Genomic DNA, 22,827 nt, shown 5'->3' with positions numbered 1-22,827 from the left:
ATACATAAAAGTCTCTGGTAAGGAGTTTATCAATCTTGACAAATTACACATGCATTTTATTACAATTGTAAAATAACACTTTTAAGCCATTAAAATTACATGTAGATGAAAATGTCCTCTTGCCAAATCTGTTCTTTGTAGTAAACATTAACCTTAAAGGGTTCTTCAACAAATAATTCTCTCAGGGGTGAGTTTTTAAAAATGTTACTGAAGATTATAAACAAAATAATATATTAATATATGCTATATTCACTGACAATCGATTTTTCTAATAGTGAAGGGACCATTAACATTTATTAGCCTCTGGTTATCTATTTTTAATAGCTATCACAATAAACAATAAGCCACTAACTAAAACCAATTAATCTTTTCTTTTTTTTTTCTACCTCTGCTGTCAAGTTGAGGTGATTTATTTCTTACAGTCAGAAGTCAATCCATCCTTTTTATGTTAGCAGTCACAGTGGCAAAGATTTATGCACAGAAGAGCAGAAATGACCACAGAGAGGCTTACGTTGAACTCTTATAACAAGGTAAAACCAAAGGAAGGAAAATAGGATTCTAAAACATCATCATCATCTCTGCCCAGCACCAGCCTGGGCGGCATGTGCTAGGGACCCAGTGAGCTATATGGCACGGTTATTCAAACTTTGCAGAATTCAGCTTGACTGAATGGAAGGGCCTAGAACAGGAGACATAAGAGAGGTGCGTCCTACTTCAGCCCCTGACCCGGATCAGCTGTGGGACTCAGACAAGCCACTCGGCTTCCCTGACCTCTGTTTTCTCATCTATCTGACAAGGAGGATGGCCTGAACACGGTGCTCTCTCGCACCTCGTCATGCTTTGTTCCTGCTCTGAGGTCACAGACAAACGTACGTTGCCCGAGTATCTGTCCAACACACAGCTCACAGGAGACGGCATCATCAATGTGATCTCAATCTTCCATCACGTGCACTGGCCAGTGCCCTGTACATGGAGCTTTCTGTGTGTGTGTGTGTGTGTGTGTGTGTGTACATGCTCGACAGAGTATGGAAAATTTAAACCTATTGGTAAAAAGCTGAGAATTCAGAGCAACAGAAATTCTAGTACCAAAATGTAGGACCAAACCTTATTTTAGTTAATCTCAACAAGCAAAGTGATATTCCTTCATTCTTAGGTGCCTCGAAAAGTAAGATCTTAGACCATCTAGTCACATCCATCTTTGCAGAGGCCGAATTTATGCAGAATTTAGAACTAAACTATGTACCTCACCTGCCATGTAACAGCAGTGTCTCGCTCAGCCTAGAAACGTGTAGAAAGCCCTCAGAAAGTACAGAAGTCACACAGCAAGTAGACAAGATTTAAATCTTCTTTTCCTGTATTTTCAATATTTCCTTCAACAATTGATAAAAAAAATGATTAAAAAGTAATTTTAAAATTGACTGTGTGCCTAGAGTTTTATCTAAGGACAAAGGAAAACCTTCAAGACAGAATTAACTCTTCAAGCCCAGGAGCAGGGCTTAGAAAGCATTATCACCACTTTGGAATCTCAGGCATCACAACTCCTTTTGGAACAGCCGGCCACAGGAGCTGGGAGTATGTGTGCATGTTTCATTTAGCGCACTCTAACTCCACACCTCTCGATTTACAGCCGAAAGGCCCCTGGGGCACAGAATTAGTTGTCATTACTCAGCTTTTTGTTCTGACACCCAACATTCCCACCAATATTTCAAGGGGTCTGGCTGAAAAGTAAAAATTTATTAAACTTTTGCATACAATCAATTTCAACTCCAAAGTTTCTGCCTCTTTTTGATGCGTCATATCAGAAGGAGTTCACAAGGATCGACATCCAGGAGTGCTGTCTGGCTTTACTCTTTCCAGGAGCAAAGCTAAACACCGCATGTCACTGCATAGCTAAACGGTAATCCCCTTTCTAAAGCGCTTTCTTCTCCCCAAATCATCATAGACATACAGCATTTCATGCTTCTCAAAGCAAAGGCAATGGGCATACCTCACAAAGGGATAACATCTCACAATCACAGGCATCTCATGGCTTTTTGCCACTTGAGGCCTCTAACAAGCAGTGTTGACCAGTCATGGAGGTGTTCTGTACCTGAGCTACCCAGCACGAGGAGCCACCGGCCACAAATAGCTGTGGAGCACTTGAAATGTGGCTAGAGCACCCGAGAAAGTGAGTCCTATTTTACTTAATTTTGATTAATTTAAATTTAAAGAGCCTCGTGTGGCTAGTTCCAACACAGAAATATCTGGCTTCATGGAAAACTAGAAGGTACTCCTTACTCAGCAAAGGAATAGGGAAGAACAGGCAGAGCCGGGGTCGACCGGGTTAGCATGCATCAGCGCTGGTAAGCGTTCCAGCAGAAACAGGCAGACAGACGACTGTGTGCAGGCCCCGCCACGCTCCGTCACCGGCAGCTGCTCTGCCAGAGATTACTCCAGTAAAATGTGCAATTCATTTGCTTTGAATCTACAATTGGTTTGGTGTAAACACAGGAAAAGGAGGAAACATTTAAAAAAATTAAGTGTGGTTTGGTTTAAAATTATTAATCCTTCTTTGATTTTTCTCTCGTGGCCTCCAGGATGAAAGTTGTTCAGTTGGGGCCACGTTCTCTCCTTGCTCCGCGTCAGCCAGCCCAAGTCCAAATCTCCCAAGACTTCAAAGGGAGACGACTTAGGTCACTGCTGGCCGTGTGGAGTGAGAAGAGAACTTAGCCCTATGTAAGGAGGAAAATATTTTAGGACAGTGACAAAAGTGCAGAACCAAAGGGCCTGGAGAACATCAGAGCTAGAAAGAAGATAACCTTCACACTTGGGGGTAGGGGGAAGAAACAGCACAACACAAGGACGCTGCTGCATTCTACGAAACTACTGTGCTGATGGACTGTCTCCAGGCTCTTCCCACCAAATAGCACCTTCCTAAGGTCATTTTTTCCTCTGGTCTCACCACAGCCCACTGCAAACAAGAATTCTGAAAGCACCCATGTGGACGGACGGTGTGCCCTGGAGGCTGAAGGCAGACCTTCCCTATGTGGCATACTCAAAAAGGAGAAAGGAAAAGAAAAAAGATGCAAAATAAAGATAGGCATTATAAAGACACTTTCTGCAGAAAATAAAAGAGAATGTATTCATCAGAAAATAATCCACTGTGATTGAAGGCTTTGCTTACCCCTTTCTGGACGCCCCCCGCCCCAGTGAGAGTGTTGAGAGTTTCTGCAGCAGAAAAACAGAAGAGAAAAGGGATTTCTAACTTCTCATTCAAGCAAAAGTGAGTCAAGCTGCCCTGGCCTAAGCAATAAGTTTATGCAAAAACCAAAATGTTAATGAAGTCCCTACATAAAATCTTGCTTGGTCTAGATTCTAAAGCTTCTTTCCTTTGAAATCACTCAGAAAAAGTCAGTAACCTGGGAAAAAGGAAGAAGAGATTTTTGGTTTTGTTTGTTTCATAGTAACAGAACAAAATCAAGAAATAACAGTTCTGTGGCTCCTGGACCCTCATGGGTGTGTTTTTATCTTCAGTGCTTATTTCTACTTTGAGAGGTCAGACAGAAGTCCTTTCTGTGTTCAATGTGAGTAACGCAGTGGTGGAAAACAGAAATGCTGGCAGCCCACGGCATCCACCGATCTCGTTCCTTTATATTGAGGCATAGCCTTTTGATGGTACCTCACATGAAAAAGCTCATGATTATAGACAAAGTCTCTTTGATGAAGGTTCAACTATCTGGGGTTTCATGGTCAAATATTCAGCCCATTGAATGAAAACTCTTTTGGACCTCAGATTCAGGGGCCTATTTCAAATTTGGACCTGTTTGAAACTCTAACCTGTTCATCTTCTGACTTTGTCTTCTATGTCTCCCTTTCTTGCCTCTGGTTCTAGCAAGATTTTCCTATCAAAATATAAGCATTTGAGTTTTTCAAACAAGGGAAATGCTTTCTGACTTTTAAGCTTTTCCACTGTACATGGCTGAATGGGTACACACTGCCAAAGACTAAAAACTGACTGATTTATGGAGTCAGTCACTAAAGAGTATACGTATACAGGTTGAGCATCCCAAACGCAAAAATCAAAAAATCCAAAATCCAAAACTTTTGAGCACCAAAATGACACTCAAAGGAAATGGCCATTGGAGCATTTCAGATTTGAGGTTTTTGTATTTGACATGCTGAACCCATAAGTATAATGCAAATATTCCAAAATCTAAAAAAAATCCAAAATTCAAAACACTTCTGGTTCCAAACATTTTAGATAAGGGATACTCAACCTGTACTCAGCAGTTGTAAGTCTCTGCATAGATAACAAAAAAGATTCCAAATTTAGCAACTACCTTGAACAAATTTGACATTCCATTGTAGTTCTGCATATTTCTCCCATTTAGCAATTCACCTATGTGATTAAGAATCATAGAGAATATCTTTTATTTCCAAATTTTCTGATACAAAGAGAGCATCCTGAGCTCTGGCACATAAAAGTCATTCCAGTCCTATATACTAAAAGAAAATTATGTATCTAGACTAAAACTAGTCAGCCAAAGTGACAAGGCCCTCTAGTCCTCTTATCTCCAATAATCAACCCAGACGTGATGGTGTAATGCAAGCATCTCCCCATTGTTACTAAGAAACATTGTACTTTATTACTTTGCCTATAAAGGGACTGATTTGTTTTAAATCATAATTTTTAATTTTAACTTACTCATGAATGATGGTGGTCACCTCTCCAGTCTTCAGCAACAAAGTGCAGGGAAGGGAGAAGCAGGAACCCACTGCTTGAGGAACTCGATCCTACTCCGGCTGTTTCCCAGACACCAAGCACCCACTGCTTCCCCTTATCTGGGAATGCCGGCCACACCACACCCGGGCGTCTGAGTCAACTAAGCCCACCGGGGTCTAGCACAGGACAGGAGTCTCAGGCCACCTAGGTTTTTGCCAATGACTCTAAATTAGCTTGGAACCAGCACTGATCTAACGAATCTCTCTTGGAAGTGTATTTTGTACATATAAGGGTTTTCTTTAGATATTTTTCTGATAGGATACATAGATGTATTATAAATCATGACACTATTATTTTACAAGACAGACTTCACAGGGACATACTACATACATATGATTTTCTAAGTTTAACTATGATCAGACAAAACAGTCTGTCTCAGTATCTTTCTGTTTACCATGAAATAGTTTCATTGGTTTATATGACATTCAGCATGAACTCATATCCTCAAAGCTAGGCTTTGAGTTCCAGTATCCAGAAACTTTAAACTATTATTTCATGTTACCTGGCACGATTAGTTATTATGACTACAATGAGCCTTTGCAAATAATAGATCTGTAAATCTGAACTCACTCAATTTAAAAAGCAAGTTTATAATGATAAGCTTTTAATGTCATCTTTCATATTTAAAAAAACTACTAAAATGCATGGTAAACTTGGAGAAGATATATCTTGAGGTTACATGTATACTTGCAAGGAAGGCAAACTTTAAAAAAAATCCTTTCTGAATGAGGAAAACATTTTCAAACTTTTGTATCACCTCTACAACCAACAGTACTAAGATGTGTAGAAGTTTGCTGATATTTTTACTAAAGGGGTTCTCCTATTAAAAATAAAAGATTGTGAAGATACAGCTGCCTTCACAGCCCTAATGTAAATGTTTCAACATTAATTAATTGCAGCAGTGCTTGAAGCTAAGCAAGTGGTTTCTAGAAAAGCACAAATAAAAATGTATACACATGTAAATGTGTGTATGTACCCTATAACTGATGATTATTATTTTAGAAAATATCCGTGCCCTGTCCACCACACCTGCATCCTCCCTGCACTTGCTTGGGTTTTCTAGGCACACTGTTGTATCCTGCAGATCTGGGAGGGAAGAGCTGGGTGTATATTATTAGGCAAGAAAAGCCAAATGGCTTGCTTAAGGTTAGTAAGTGGCAAAATTAAAAGAAGAATTCTAGAGTCCTGCTTTTAAGTCTCCTAGTTTCAAAAATTATTTTCTGCTTTTATATTCAAGGTGCATTTTAATGGTCTTCTTAGATATTTTGGTTTTAATCAAGTTTTCATAGGACATGAAGGAGAGATAAAACACCAGCAATGCTTTCTTATTGAATTAATTTGATTTTTGTCTTTTGCGCTCCCGGCTATCAAGACTGTCCAATAAACCAGTTTTGATTCATAAATAATAGTTCCATTATATCTACTGTGCCACTCGTCAGAGTACCTGAAATTTTAATTCACTTGTTCAGCTAAATTTCATCCTCAGTTCATGGCCATAAAATTCTTTATTGACAAACTTTCAAACCAACTTTGACTCTGAGGTATCTAGTCAACATTTTTCTTCTGTGTGGATATTAGTTTATTGAATAAGTGGCATCTGTTTTCCTCCACATCACTAGCAGAGTAGGTATTTCCTTTTGACAGCTTTGCAGGATTTATAGGTTTGCATGCTCTGAAGAAAAATAGTACTAAGCAAAAAATTCCAATTCATTACCTCTTAGTACTTAATTAAGTTCATACCCACTGCACACTGGAGGTGAACCCTGAAATGACTGCAACAGCAGCACAGCAGCCAGCTCCATTATCTTTGGAAGACAGAGAGGATTCTGATTATCCTGACCTCATTTTTCTATCTATGATATTCATAAAGGTTCCTTCCATTTTGCTCCCTTTTAAACTGAGACAGAATTGTCTGGGAAGCAAGTGCAGACTCCTCTCGGCAGCCACCAGGCTGACTGTGCAGCCCCTAGAAGCAATAAAGCCAAGCAGTGGCCTAACATTACTCTCCAACCTTCCAGAACGCAGAGGCCTCCTGCCCTGCGCCGGCGATCGGCAGCTGGCAGGAAGGCAGGCAGTGGGTCTCACTAGGCAAACACACCGTGAGCAGCGAGGGTCGGGGTTACCTGTCGGGGTTCTGCGTGCACACGTGCATCTGTAGGAGGATCCGCTGGGTGAAAGTCTTAAAGCACTGCCCACATTTCCAAAGATGCCAGTCACTGAACTCCGAGTGGAGCTGGCTCGTGGAAGTCGGGCTCGCAAGGACTCGCTGGTTTTTCACGTTGATTTGATTAAATCCTGACTCGATGGGCCCAGACTTATCCAGCAGAGCGAAGTTCCTGCTGCACGGGGTCTGTGGGAACACGACGGAGCGCTGCTGGGTGGCCGGGGCGAGTTTGCTGCTCTTGCTGAAGGGCTGCAGGGCGTCCTGTCTGCACATGGCTTCCATTACCGTCGAAGGGACATTTACTAGGAGAACAGCAACGGTTTAGAAGATCAGTTTTACTAGCTCTTAAAACAAGCACAACACGTACTTTTAAAAAGTCCTATAAATCAACATTTTAAAATTTTGTTTTTCTGGACTCAGAATTAACATCATAGCAAACAATTTGATTTGAGGGGGAAGGCACTCTTATTACAGATTGGTAACTCATCCAATGTCTGTTTATTAAGCAACTACTCTTATATATGCTCAGGATTGTTCTTACATGGTCTTTGCCCTCATGGATTTCGCTTATGACTTGACACACACAAGACTCCGTAATGAGGCTCCACACTGCACCCCACGTCTGGAGGGAGTTCAGACAGGAGGCTCAGCAGGGGAGAGGGGAGGGGGTGGAGCGGTGCTGCCCAGAAAGGGTAGCCGCGGCCAGTGCAGAGAAAGCGGATTCAGCTTGACTGATGGAGAATTTCAGGCCTTCCACCAGACCTTGCCAGCACAGGACAGGCATCCAGGAAAAGCTGATTGAAGAGATGAAGGGAACAAGATGAAGGAAGCTGGGGTCAGGAGAGTCCTGGTGCGCTGGTGGGATGGCAAGGAGGACAGGCTGACTGAGCAGGGCATGGGTTCTGGGCGCTGCAGGAATAAGGGTTGGGGGTTGGGAGAGACCTCAGAGGGCCTCAAATAAATAAAGAAAAAACTTCAGACCTAGGAGATAGACACAGGCTGCTTCTGAGCAGAGGAATAGCCAGAGAAAAGTACCAGTGTGCAGGGAGAGCTTGAGTGAGGCCTGACTTACAGACAGGTGCACAGGGGACAAGGTAAGAGTGGGAGGCAACAGAGTGAGGTGCGTGCAACTCAAGCTTTGGAATCTGACAGCCCTAGATTCCAATCTTGACTTTGCCTTTTGTTAGCTTGGTGATCTTAGGAAAATTATGAAATTGCTCTGTGCCTCAGTTTCCCCATCTGTAAATGAGGACAATGGTAGTAATCAATACTCCTAAAAATAACAGCAGCATGGTGCATGGTGGGTGAGATGGCCTCGATTTTAACTCCACTATTTACTAGCCTTGGGCAAGGATGGAACATCTAAATCCATGATCTGGTCCCTGGTAAAATGTAAAACAGTCACTCTAAGGACTGAATGAGACAACGCAGAGATAGCATCTACTAAAGAGCTTGACCCCAGGCTGACACACCATAGGTGTTAGGCTCTGTGAGCCCTGTTTCCTCCTCTTGGAGCCCCCTTTCCTGAGGTTTAGATGAGACAATGCAAGTCCTCATCACAGGCCCCCCTCAACAGCAGCTGCCACTCCTCTTATCCCAGAAGGGGAGGAGACTGGCATGAGAGCGATGGCCTCAGCGCTGGGGGAGGGGCGTGGGGGAAGAACTAGAAGTAAGAAACACTGTTGAGGAAGGAAACCTAACACATTTGAAATTCACTTTTCCTTTTAAAAACATTATATTGTGGTAATATTTATCAAGGATTGTCTGGTCATTCCATAGGTCCAGAGGTGATTAGAATTTAATAGGCTTAAAAAATTATTCTTTTTTAAAGTAACTACTGTATTTATTGGTCCTTTCAGGGGGTCAAAGAGATTAAAAATTACAGGGTAGTCAAGAGAGTGAAATTAGAGACCAAAAAGTTTGAAAAGGATGATTAGCAAAACGACTGGTGACAGCAAGTAACAAAATCACGCCAACTATGGCCGTTGGCCGCTGGTTCAAGGCCACAGGGAAGGAAACACGTGAACGGGGAGCTTTCATTGCACCCTGCCACAGACCACCACTGAGATTCCTGCGTGGCAGGAGGACTCAAGCGTCCTCAAGTAGAGGTTGCCATGAGGCTCTGTGCTTGCGTGGACAGGTAGGCACTGTGTGAGGACAGAAAGGGGGATGTGTGCTGCCTAAGGGTTCTTCAGCTCAGAGTGTTCCGCAGAATCACATGTTAAACAAATCCGACAAGAGGAATACCTCTGTCTGCAGGGCTCTGGTCAGCATGGCCCAGCCTGTCTTAGGAAGGGAAAATAAAGCAAGAGACTTGCAGACCTGGAGAGAGCCTAGAGCTTGTCTGATTGGCAGTTCTTACCCCTGGCTACTTCACATTAGACTCAAAGAAGAGAAACGTTAAAAATTAAATCAGGCCAAGTGCAGTGGCTCATGCCTGTAATCCTAGCACTTTAGGAGGCCAAGGAGGGAGGATTGCTAGAGCCCAGGAGTTCAAGGCTCTAGTGAGCTATGATCGTGCCACTGAACTCTACCCTGGGTGAAAGAGTGAGACCTTGTCTCTAAATAAATCAATAAATCAGAATATCTCAATAGGGCTCAGGCTACATTTTTAAAGTTTCCTAAGTGCTTCTAGTGTGAAATCAGGGCTGAGAATCACTGATCGAATCCGACCTCTCCTGTTACAAATGACAAAAGCTGAGTCCCAAGGAGGTCCAATAACTTGCCCAGAGTCACACATTCAGCTAAGGACACATCTAGGCTGCAAGCTTTAGCTTTCTGACTTCCAGGAAATGTTTTTTCTGACCGTATACCCATACCATCTCTGCTCATTAGCTGTGTTTCGAAAATCAAAAGGACAATTTACAGCTAGTACAGTGCTTTGTGTGTGTATCATATACATAAACATATATGTTATATATACAAGTAAGTTATATATATCTATATACACATACATATGTATGCATATATGTCTATGTTCCATATATAAATATTTATGTATCATTTGAACTTCTGAGGCAAAGGAGTATAATCCATAAGGAATTTATGGACCTTTTTTACACTTTGAAAAATCGTTTTTGGCACACAGATTGTTACTTTGTAAGCAGGCTTTGAAAAATAAGAAGGTATGTTTTACCATGTTTTGGTACTTTTTTAATAAAAAATAAAAACATCAGCACTGCCAGAGATCAGGGTAAAACCATCTTGTTTAGCCCATTCATTACTAATCTAAAGGAAGCAAAACACAGGGAAACCCACAAGGTTTCAGGCAACACCAAGCTCTTGCAGGCCAGGAAATTTTAGACTAACAGGAAGGGACGCATGGCGGGAAGACTGTGGAATAAAGATGTCATCAACATGCAGGAGAGCGGGAAAATTGGCCAGAAGTGTCCCTGTTGGAAAGAGGAATATAATGCCTTCAGGGAGAAATAATACAAATAGTACTCTAAGTATCGATGATGGATGCTGGCTTCTCACTCACACTCCTAGAAAGTAACCTAATCGAACAATTTTTTAAAATTCTTAAGGTCACATAACCTTTATATTAAAACAAAAGAATTTGTGGGCCAATGAATTTTTGTAAGTTTTGTAAGTTTACTGATCAATGTCAAATGATAATAATGAAAAATTTATATTTATATATCTAAAAGTTTGCATAATAATCTAAGATGTGTGGGATCTGAGTGAATGATAATAGCATTTAAGCAAAAAGAGTAGAAATGGCTGGAATAGAATTATTCTCCATTTTATTATTTCCTTTTCTAGGACACCCCAAAACAAATATAATATGTTTTCCAGCTATAGGTGGCAACACTTGCACTCTACTTTTGAAACGGTCCTTTACCGTACTTATGAATAAATTCAAGCCCACAGAATGAAAGTGAGCACATAATTTAAAGAAAAGAAAAAATAAGGATAGGAATCAATAATTTCACAGAATCAACTATATTTGATCTTAAGCTGCCCACAGGGTTCCTGTACACTTCCACAGGACCCTAGAAGTCTAAAAGGTATAATGTTTTTCAAAGCAGAACTTTTTTGAAGACACAGAAAATTATTCTTCTTAAATGTCAGCCTCACTGGCTATAACAAGCAAAAGTTTAACATAGGAAATTATCCGAAAAAGGACAGGACATGAAGCAGAAAACACTATCTCATCCCAACTCAAGAAAGATAATACAGACAACTGGGAAAGTTGCAGAGATGGCTAGCTAGCATGACCAGAAAGATTAAGTGGTTTCTGCATGAAGCAACATTGAGCTAGCAAATCCTTTCAGGCTATAAAGGCAAACATTAAGAGAAAGAGGACAACTCTCAAAGCTTTGAAGGATACAGTCAAAGAAGAATGTGAATTCATCAATAAAATATCGAAGCTGGGCATAGTGGCTCACGCCTGTAATCCTAACACTCTGAGAGGCCGAGGCAGGAAGATCACTTGAGGTCGGGAGTTCGAGACCAGTCTGGGCAAGAGCAAGACCCCATGTCTACAAAAAATAGAAAAAATCAGCTGGGCGTGGTGGCACACACCTGTAGTCCAGCTATTCAGGAGGCTGAGGCAGGAGGATCACTTGAGCCCAGGAGTTTGAGGTTGAAGTGAGCTATGATGAGGCCACTGCACTCTAGCCTGGGTGACAAAGTGAGACTCTGTCTCAAAACAAACAAACAAACAATAACAACAACAACAACAAAATAAACACTAAGGGAGGCAAATTCAGGATCCATAAAACCAAGTCCTACTTTACTCCTCTGTCCATTCGGTCAGTCCACAAATGCTTATTGAGCACATGTGACATGCCTGGCACTGTGCTAGGTCCGTGGATATCGGGGATCAAGAAAGCCACAGTCCTGCCCTCATGGTACATGAACTCTAGTGGGAAAGACAGACATAAGCTGATGTTTTTACAGATAAGTAGTTACTCACTTCCATCAACTCTATCATTCCAGTAATTTCACCATTATAATTGTCAGTCACCATTAAATTACAAGACACCTACCAGTTTCAGCAAGATTAAGATGTGAAAAATATACAAATTTTAGAATCGACAAAATATAGAACCACAAGTGTGGCACGTGCTAGGAGAGAGAAGAAAGGGATGGCAGGAAATGGTAAATCAGAGATGGCTAAACTTGGCGTCGGAGGGTCCCCGAGTCCTGAAGGGTGCACGGGCGCCAGACAGGGAGGCAAAGGCTACGCAGGGAGACGGAGCATCAGCAACTCCGCGGTGGGGTCCGTGTGCCACGCGTAGGCGGGAAGGAGCTCAGGGCGCCGAAGGAGCTGAAGGAGAGCCAATGGCGCCCGAGAGAGAAGGGGAGATGGGCTGCAGCCGAGGCTGGAGAGGAAGGCAGCGCAGTCGCCAGTGCCCGTGGGAGCCGGACGGGCCATGGAAATACGTGACGGGGTGGGGAGCCAGGGAGCACAACAAAGGACTGCAGGGCTGCAGCAAACCCAACAGGGCAGGGCCAGTCCAAAGACACTTGGATTCCGACCCTGTGACACACTATGTGGGCCACGCAAAATGTCTCTGGAGACCGAATGCGGCCCACAAGCTACCCTATCAAGGAACTGGGCATTTAGCACAAGAGTAATGGCAAGACAAAAAAGGGTTTTAAGCTATGTTGTTAGATGATCAAACTTAAGCTTTAAATGCATCATCACTCTATATTGATAAACGAAAAAGCAAAGTGCAGAACAATGTATAAACAGTATGCTCTTATCTGCATAAAAAGGGGAGCGGGGGAGTGAGAGTCAGAAAAGGAAAGGGAGAATATACTTGGATGCTTGAACTGGCAGAAATTATCTCTGGAAAGAATGCCTGAGAACCTGTCAAGATTATGAATCGCCTTTTGGAAGGAGACCTGTGTGTCCACAGCACTTTCTGGGCTTTGATCTATGGGACCCAGCCCCCTATGTAACAAGCGAATAAACTGAAACAATAAAATCAGCAAGTCAATGAAACTTCACTCTGGCTGCCATGATACTAAAGCGGCAAAATGCGGAGACCTTGGGAGGAGTCTGCCGCAGGGGACAAGCCCGAGTGGACGGTGACACTGATCACGCAGTTGTAGCAGAGATGAGGAGAAGAAATGCATTAAGAATACGTAGTCAACAGGACCTGGTGAATGAATGGACAGAAGGGCCGGCACGAGTGAGGTGCTGAGGCTTCCAGCAAGAGCACCCAGGTGAACGAGAGTGAGAAGTGCTGGGCTGGAGTGAGGCAGTCTGTGGGAGTGAACAGAATGGGGTCAGTGGCACATACGCTCCGTTTGAGGTGCCTGTGAGACACGCAAGTGAAGATGTTGCAGACACGGTTGGACAGGAGTCTGGGGCCCAGTAAAGAGGTCAGCACTGAAGACATAAATCTGGGAGTACCTATCTTAAGTCAGGTCACCTGGGAGGCAGACTCTGAAATGGAGATTTGGGGTTTGGGGTTTGCGCTTGGCATCCACACCTGTTGGGGAGGACTAGGCTGAAAGGAGCTTAACAGCTCAGGGCTGGGAAAGTCCTCCAGAGTTGTCCCGCCTTGAGGCAAGGGGGCTAGTCCCACAGTGAGCAGTCATGGGACATGGGCTACCACTGGGAGGAAGGATGGCCAAGGGTGAGGTCGCTCTCTTGGGCTGAAGGTGACTCCTAGAGACAAACTCCTCTCAGAGACGTCAGCCATGAGCCTGGAGAATGAGAACCTCTATCCTGTAGCAAGGATGGAGACAGCAAACCACAACATCCTACAGTCCCAGAAAGTCAAATCTCTCATGACAGTGACATCCCTGAGTCTTCTGCCATGTTTCTCTGTGATCACATTTTCAGTGTGTTGCCTCTCATTGGCATCCCATGCAAACACATTGCTACCCTCTGGCTCCTCCTCTGCTTCATCTGGGAACCTACAGGTTTCAACAGTTCTAGACCAAATTGTATATCGGTTTCTTGGCCCAGGGTTGCCATACCTGGCAGGTGGTGCAAAATCAAGCCTCACACCATCCTACAGCCAGGGCTAATTTTTCTAGTGTGCCTGTTTTCACCAATGGCCCAAGATGGACAGTTCATTGGCTTGAGGGCAACATATTTCCAGTCCCCATTCAGGGACAGGATAGTACCCTCTGGTTCCTGGTTTACACAAGGAGTCCAATTTCCACTTCAAATGGTACACAAAGGGCTGGGAACCTTGACTTCTTCCAACTGCATTAACAGTCGGCCTGGCTCAGGCTTGGTGCTGTGGCCATCTCACGCCCCGTTGTGTTTTCCATTGTAGCTGTGTGCTTATGTGCCTTCTTCTACACTGAATTCCTCTAACATAGGGCCTGGGTTTTTGCACGCATCACAACACCTCCTGCAGGGCCCTGCACACAGGTCGTCTCACGGGCTGAATTACACTGTGATCTTCTGAAGGCTGCAGGCGAGGGCTTGAGCAGGGCCTCCTTTACCCTGCCCCTGCTCTCACTGTTGGTTGACTAGGGGTGGGAGGAGAGGGGCACTGTGCAGAGGGCTCCCTTTTTGTTTTCTGCTCTTTAAAATCAAAGGAACCAGGCTGGCCTCCTCCAGGCAGGGTTTATCCAGTGCGGCAACTCCCGCATCGCCTTCGAGTTTCACATTCTGCTACCTCAGCTTCATGTGCCCGGGCAGAAAAAGCAGCAGGAAGACTTGTTTAACATTTATTCCCAGGTTTTTTTTAAATTTCCTCTGAAACGAATATGAATACACTACGGTCTTTGGACTCTGCAGGAGCTAATCCCCCTGGAAGCCTTGGGGAGCCTCACTCCTCCTCGCGGATGCGATCTGTCGACACAGGCGGCCTCCGGGCTCTCTTGAAAGCCCGCAGTGGCCGGGGCGGCTCTGTCTTTGGGGCTCTATTACATTTATAACCATGACTTTTTAAAAAAGAAAATAACATAGGAATTGCTTCCAGAACCCAAATGCCTGTGTGAAATGCTCTCTTCTCTTTGAGTCAAGCCGGCTTTCAATGGCCCGTCGGGCGGTAAGCGTGCCACGGCCGCCCCCTGCTCCGGCTGCGACAGAGGGGGCCTTGCAGAGCCTGGGCCCCCGCACACGCTCCGTGGGAAATGTGTACTCTCAGTGTTGAAAGAACCATGGGAAGAAAATTATATTTTTATAAATGAAAGTGCTTAATAAGTATTATTCACTAAGTAAAATCATATTTCCCTGAATATCTTGGTCCAGGTACCAATTTCACTAACAAAGAAAAATCCAGTGAAAACATTTAATCCCTTCTAATAATGGCAATAAAAATTCTCAATATTTATCCAGTGAGCATTTATTAATTGTTTACTGTGTGCCTAGAACTATAAGGAGGCTCTGTGGAGGTATTCTATCTAATAAGTCTTTGATCTCAAGCTTCTTTCTAAGGTACCTAATTTATTCTGTGTTTATCTCAGTGGGATAAAAATTGTCTTAGAATTGCTAATCTGGTGGAGATGATTTAAATTACTCAGGCCTGTGGAAGGCTATCTGTTAAATTATTCTGTCCATGCCCTTTCACACATTTGTGCTTTAAATCACAGAGTATTTTCTCAGCACGGAATAAGGAATCCTCATTATACAGCATTCCCAGGTCTCTCCGTTCATCACATGCAGTGAGGATCCATCTCAGGGCAGAGGCAGAGTCATATATCTCCCCACACTATCTGATGGAGGCTTCTGCTGGTTTCCTGGGTGGCCAATCACATGACAGATATATGAATCTGAAACAGGAACTGAAATAAAATTCCTGTAATACTCTCAGGGGAAAGGAGGATTGTCCCTGTTGAGCATTTTAGTTGATGGCTTAATTCCCTTTAAACTTCCCTCCATGCTTACTTAGTGCTCTGAACTGAACCCAAAAGAGCTGGTTGGTTTTCCTACTGAGTCCACGATACTTCACGTTCCTGTGGCTTCGGCAATTTTCTTTCAAGGATTTCAGGTGCTAAATGATATAACATACACCCTGGTAGAATTTATTCAATACTCTAATCATCACCCTCAAGGATGCTTCACACAGGTTGGACTATAACAGAAAAAAGGCCTGAAAGCAAACCATGCATTGTTTCCAGAAAGTACATTTCTGGCACTATTGCACTGAACCTGAAGACCAGGTGGGACACTCTTTGACACCCACTGTCAGGTGCTGTGACCCCAGAATGCTCCACCCCAACCTCTCAGTCCCTCCTGTCCGTGTAACAGCATCGAGAGGGAGAAGCAACGTGAGGATGTGAGTGTCCCACTCACAGGTCCGTGTCAAAGGTGAGAAACGCATTCCCTAAGTGGTCAAGCCACGGTTTCCATTTCTGCCTGCGATCCTCAGACCAAAAGCCTCAGAGTCAATCCTCAACTCCTCTTTTTTTCTCACTCGGCATCTAATGTGTCAGAAAATGCTGCTGGCTTTGCTTTCAGAATATATCCAGAATCCAGCTACCTCTCAGCACCTCCACCTCCACCACACTGCTCCAAACCGCCATCATCTTCCCCTGGATTCCTGCGAGGGCCTCTAGCCGGACTCCCCGCTCCCCCCGCACCCTTACTGTCCAGTCTCCACTCAGCAGACAGGGCGACCCTGTTAAAACTCCCGTCAGGTCACTCTGCTGCCCAAAACTCTACAACAGGCCACTTCGCCACTGGGCTTACACAGAGGCAAAGCCAGGGTCCTGACGATGGCCTCCAGAGTCCTCCAAGGTCCCTGCCCCTGCACCCACCCACGTCTAAGTTAACTTCTCCCTACCCTGCTCACTCTGCCTCACCCATGCTGACCTCTGTGATGCTCTTCCAACACGCCAGGAACATTTCAGTCTTGGGGCCTTTGCACTTCTAGTCTGGCTGCCTGGAATGCTCTTCCCCCCATTAACACACAGTTTGTCCCTCCACCTCCTTAAGTCTCTGCCCAAAGGCCACCTTGCCATGGGGCCTAGCCTGATCACTCTCTGAAATGGTAACTCCCAACTCCTGGCACCCCTGACCCCTTTTCTGCTTTATCCAGTCCTACTACACTTATCACCCTCTGACAAACTATGTGTTCACTTACATACTTGCTGATAATCTGCCTTTGTCCACTAGAATGTAAGCTCCATGAGGGTGGGAATTCTTGCCTGCTTTGTCCACTCTGTATTTGCAGCACCCAGCAACGGCACTGGCTCATGGTAAAATATCTGAGCAATGACTGAATGAATGAATGGGTGACTATTTGGACTATGTGCTATGTACTTTGGAACTCTAGGCCTTGATATGTTTACTCCTAGACATTCCTCGACACACACACCACACATCTTCAGGGCATATAGCAGGTTGTATTAAAGGAGGAGACAGAGGACCTCAAAGGATTTCTGGAATCCTTTTGGATCAAATTCCACACTTTAGAAGGTGAGGTTATGTCAAGGTTCCAACACACAGACAAGCCCATGTCAGCAGATTAGGGGGCTGAAGTTGGTGTTTTTCTGTGTGTGGACCTAGATCTAGTTTCAGGAGGGTTTCAGGAATGGAGCAATTCTGGGCAAACCAGAGCACAGTGGCCTCCATGTCCACATCTGCCTCTGACTCCAACCACATACTCATGTCCAACACTGAGATTTTCTCCTATGAAAACAGACACTCCCTCAAACAGCAGTATCACTGTAGAAAAGAAACTTTCCAATGGAAACTTGGGAAGTAAGAGGAATGTACTATAGGTCCAAAGATTCATTTTTTGATTTGAGATTGGTTTGGGGTTAGGGTAAAATAGAAAAGGAACGTTGATAGTAATAGGCTTTTCGAGGATTTTACTTTTGATAAAGAAATTTAAGCCAATATGGGAAAAAAATATCTGATCAGAAGTAATATGAACATTTCTAAATCAAGTTCACGTGTGTGTGTGTGTGAGAGAGAGAGAGAGAGAGAGAGAAAGTGGAGAAGAAAAAAGGAAAATTATACTTTTTTCCGAAATGAAGTTTCTTATCCAATAACAAAATATATCTGTTATCTTTGTTTCTTTTGGTAGCATAATATCAAATTATCAGTTCACAAATTAGTCAATTTGGTGACAAGAAAACACAGCATCACTGAAACCAGTGTTTCTCACTGAAGCACATTAGAATTACATAATTCTGTTCCCAAAACTGGAAATTATTTAATAATACTTTCCAAAGAATTGATAAAACAAAAATATGAAGTTTAAGTGAAAGTTGCTGCAAGCTCACATTTGTCTACATGTTAAATTATTTTTTTAAAGATAATGGTTAGCATGATTATAAAGATGTAAGAAAATTACCTGGTTCTAGACACGATTTTAGACAAAAAATTTAGAAAGACACAAATTCCTCAGTCACATATCTACAGTTTTTACTATCACTTCTCATTCCAGTGACTTCATAGGAGGAAGCATGTACCCAATTGACTGCAGGGGTTCTTACCCCTGATCAAACGGCATTGTTTTCTTATTATTTCATTTTTGCATACAGTATAGCTCCAAGAGGACTGTGGATCCCTTCAGAGCAGAAGTCGTATCTTTCACTGCTCTTCTAACCTTCTAAGGTGGCAAGCATAGAACCAGGCACATAGTAGGTGCTCAGTGGCTTAACTTTGCCACCAGCTATTATTTAAAACTCGGCAGTCTTTGAAATTGTGAACAGGGAAGAAGAATCGGCCTGCGCAGACTAAGGTGCCCGGTGAGAAAGCAAGCGACATACAGGGAAAAGAAAACGATGGAACAGATTTGCGCATGTTTGCGTTACACATCATAGCAAACCATGTTTCAGGAGTTTCAGAAAACACTCTTAAAAAGTTAGCTTTGAAAGAGGTATTTTGAGATGTGAATTCAGAGCTAAAATAAATTCTTACAGTTTTCATCCTGGGCAATGCATTGTAAGGGGATCCCAAAGAAAGACGTATAGCTGTCATTGTACCACACCAGAAGCTCGGTGCCCCTGGGGATATCTACACAGGCTCGGTAGAATATATTCGACCTATGCAAAACAAAAGAAAACCCAGCTTAGTGATACATAGGACTCATGTATCCCCATCCACATTTTTATTGCCCCCCAAAAGTTCTGCCCAGCTCCACCTAAACAGTTTCTGTTTGTGATAAATCTACACCTACCTTTTTGTCCCCAGCAAGCAATTAGAGCCCATAACTCAGTACGATAAACAGTGCACAGTTTATTTCCACAGTGTCCCTCCATAGCACGTCTTGGCTAAAGAGACAGATATTTGGCCCAAGAGACAGCAGAAAGGAAGAGTTCATTTTTTAAAAAAAATTCCATCTCACACTAATGAGAAAATTCTCTCTCTTGGCAAATTGCAAAGACACTGGTGCCCCAATCTCATATATAAATACATACTATTGATTTCTTATTTGAAGGAAAAGCATTAAGTGTATTCTTGCAATTTGGCATGGGGAGTTCCCGAATTTGTAATAAAATTAAGCAGCTTTGTGATATAAGGACTAAGAGAAATAAAAATCCTCTTCACTGCCTTTCTTGTAAAGTTTGATACAGGAGAAGAGAAAAACTCTCTTATTTGAAATGAATGGAAATTCAATAAATACAAGACGAGCACTTTACTCTGGCTGAAAGATTACACTCTGAAATGATACAGTGAAGGAACCAAGAAATAAACATTTTTTATAACAGCTTTGGTACTGTAAAGAAAAATCTTCAGATTAAAAAAAAATGAGGAGAGTGCGACTGGTTTTCTCAATGAAGAATTGCTACAAATATTAGCCTCAAGTTCAAGATAAAAGTGTGTAGGGTTGGTGGGCCTTAAATTTCTCCTTTCTGTAAGGAATTGGCTGTAGCAGGGCAATTTGTTCCTTGTATAACAGTGCAGACATAAGGCAAACCCTTCTCCACATTTTTCATGGCAGTGAGATATGCACTTGTCAACATATTTTGTCACCACAAAGTGGCTCTTGGCAATAGGATCATAAAGATCAATAAAAAAGTGCAGATTCTCAATATTTTACTTGCAGCTGCAAAAATTTCATTTATCTTGTTATTTTCCTTACTTGCTGCCATTCTGTCTCACGAGGGCACTGCTAGCTAAGCAGAATGTTTTTCCCAACATTCTATGAATATCTGACAAAAACTCCAGCCAGTTGTCCGACCCCGCTACCCTTCCTCCCTCTGCATCTCGAAGAGCTGTGCATTTTATTAATTCTTTCCACTGCTACATAAAAAAATCAAAATTGGAGCCGGGCTATAAATCACTGGCATCTCCTAACTTGAGAAAAATTGAGTCTACTTTGTACTTCACCCTTGTAACATTTCATCTCTCGGTTTGGCTTCCCTTAATATAAACACAGCGCCCGGCAAATGAATGTGCTAAAACCAAATGACACACTTTGCCGCTGAAAGAGCAGAACTGTTTTCGAGCAATGGGTGGTCTTCTGAGACACAGAGTAGGCCGAAAGGGGGAAAAAAATGTGTAAGCATACACCGTTCCTTACAAGCGGGCAGAGCTTCCAAAACTCGCAGAAATCTCTGCATGTTGAAGCACATCAAAGGGATTTTTCCCTTTTCAGATAATATTTCCTTTGCTGACATGTATTTAGTATTGTGGTTGGATGACTCATAAAGATAGCTTCATGGCGTCCCAACGCAGTTGAAGCAGAACACATGCCAACAAACATTATTGTCAGCCTCAAAATAAAAACAAAACGTTCAGCTAAGGGTCAATCAATCAAGGGTGCTTTGAAGAAAATTCCATTTAGATATTACAAATCATAACAGAATGAATTTAAACCAGCTGACTTTTTGTGAAGAGGACATTCATGTACAATAAAAATTAGGCTGGCTCTTCAGGGTCCAACTTTTCTATTTTCTTACTCTTGGACTTGGTCACTGGTGATGGATGCCAGTTTTTAAAATTGTGTTTTTGTAGTTCATTTTATAAAGATCTGAAGTAATCGAAAACAGATTGGCAGAGAGAGCTCGTAGTTTAAGCACCATCATGAAAGGGGAGTTGTAAAATCCACTTTAATATTGACAGATAGGCGATGACTTACTCGTGCCCACCTTCCTCGAACGGGTTTCTTGTTTTCCCAAATTCGGAGTTCACCCCAAGTGTACCCTGGGTACTCACAACGGAGCCAGCCAAACTATCTCTGGCTGAATGGACAAGTACAATCTCTACTAATTGTCTAGCTCAGAGTTTTATAAAAACCTCAGGACAGAAATGCAGCTGTAATAAAGGTGGGCAAAGCCCCTATACAACAGTGTAACAGAATACCGTCTTGCACTGCTTCATTTAAACCATCATTTAATGAAATAAAACTGCAGTGGAAACCAAGGCAGTGAGTCGCACGCTCCCCAAATATGTTTCTTTTGAACCGGAGACCTTCAGAGAGCAAGCCAGATTTGAGTAGCCTTTAACCTATAAGGGGAAGACGATAAAAAAAAAAAAAAAAAGCTTCATTTTCTTTTTTTTTTAAAAAAAAAGGAAAGGAAAATAAATAGCCATAGGCAGGACTCCAAGTTGCCGAGCGCAGAGCCCTCCGCTTTGATGTGTCCGTGGTGCCTAATAAAGCTAAACAGTTGCTTCTGATTCTAAAGGGAACACGGCTGTTTATAACTGAGGTCATATATTTATACGGCACATGTTTTCGAGGGATTTTGAGAAAAGAAGGCTCAGTGGTAGGGATTTTTTCCTATTTGATTTGTTTCTGCCCTCTCGTTTCTACCGCAGCCTTCTCCAGCACTACGTGGAGGCGCCTGGGCGCAGGTGCGCTGAGAGCGGCTTAGCAGGGGGAGAGCGCACCTTGGTCCCAGCGCCCCGAGGCCTCCCCGAGGAACTCCCTGCGGGAAATGGGGAGGGCTCCGCCTCGCCTCCATCACCCTTGGGGCTTTGCCCATACATCTCAGGAAACCGGGGCTTCTCTACACTCTGGAAGCGCCTTATCATCTGCAACGTACCCTACATCATCAAAGGGCCAAACCCAAAGCTCTGGCACCTTTTAGGGAGAGCACGAGAGTTACTCCAGCTCCGCCATGGCCGCTAAGCATAACGGTTTTGGAAGGGTGGCCTTGGGAAGGTAGAGAGTTCTTGCTTTCCCATGCCTTTGTGCAAATGAAACTGTTCCCCTTGGGGAGACAGCCTGAAGGAGACTGAAAGCAAGGGGCCCGGAGCTGAATCTCTGAATTCCCACTTATCTGCGTACACATCTGCTGGGGGAAACCACCCACGCCAGTGGGTTTGCGGGACTCATTTAGGCCACCGTGCAAGTTCAGACAGTGACGTGGAAGTAACGTTACCATGTGCACTGAGTGAAGGAAGTTGTCTACTGGCACTTTGAATCCGAATGCTCATGAAAGTACTGTGATAAGAACCTACCAAACAGTGTCTGCCAGGCCCTGCAGAGGTCTGCAGGATTTTTCCAACCACTAGCGGCAAGCCTGAATTTGCATATGCAAGCCAAGGCTTCAGCTCTATAGGTGGTAAATCAAGATATACGTTACCTGTACTGAACTACTGTTAGATTCTGCTCTCCGCAGTGCCTTGCACATCGGATATACCTCATCCAGCTCGACTTACTAGGTTCCCCACCATCAATAAAGTGCTGTAGTGTCCCATCCTGGTCATATATCTGGAGAAGAGGTCAGAAGGTCAAGTAGTTAGAACGAATCATCAGCAATCATTTTCCCTGCTTCCCTTGGTGTCTTTATGTGTCTGCTGCACAAATTTATTGCCCTTAGGTTTGCTGGTGCTTATTGATGCTTGTAGAAACTCAACCAGAATAACAGGAAAATATTTTTTGGTGAAGCAAGTCGATCATGTTTTTCTTATCAAGCCAATCTTCCCTGTATTAAACATATTTGTGGTATCTCGAGGATGTGACCGTATTTCCCAAAGAATATTTAACCTATTTTGACAGGCTAGTCTTAAGTAATGAGCTGCCGGATAAACAAAGCAAGCTGAAGGAAGAGGCCACACTGACATGGTTGGAACATC

At 43.2% G+C, this 22,827-nt stretch overlaps 1 protein-coding gene across 1 annotated transcript in view; it reads right to left on the bottom strand.

The window, feature by feature from the left end:
* PRDM6 (PR/SET domain 6) overlaps positions 1–22,827 on the bottom strand; it is a 96,323-nt gene that overhangs the window by 8,575 nt on the left and 64,921 nt on the right. The window contains exons 3-5 of the mRNA XM_069492439.1: positions 22,335–22,462; positions 18,721–18,845; positions 6,886–7,228 (exon numbers count right to left, since the gene is read on the bottom strand). Coding sequence (XP_069348540.1) covers positions 6,886–7,228; positions 18,721–18,845; positions 22,335–22,462 — 596 coding nt within the window. The remainder of the gene's footprint in view (positions 1–6,885; positions 7,229–18,720; positions 18,846–22,334; positions 22,463–22,827) is intronic.

The sequence above is a fragment of the Eulemur rufifrons genome, chromosome 17 (assembly GCF_041146395.1).
Source record: "Eulemur rufifrons isolate Redbay chromosome 17, OSU_ERuf_1, whole genome shotgun sequence".
In the NCBI taxonomy this organism is placed as follows: domain Eukaryota; kingdom Metazoa; phylum Chordata; class Mammalia; order Primates; family Lemuridae; genus Eulemur; species Eulemur rufifrons.
Note: the sequence above shows the minus strand (reverse complement) of the source record. Positions and strands in the feature narration are given on the sequence as shown.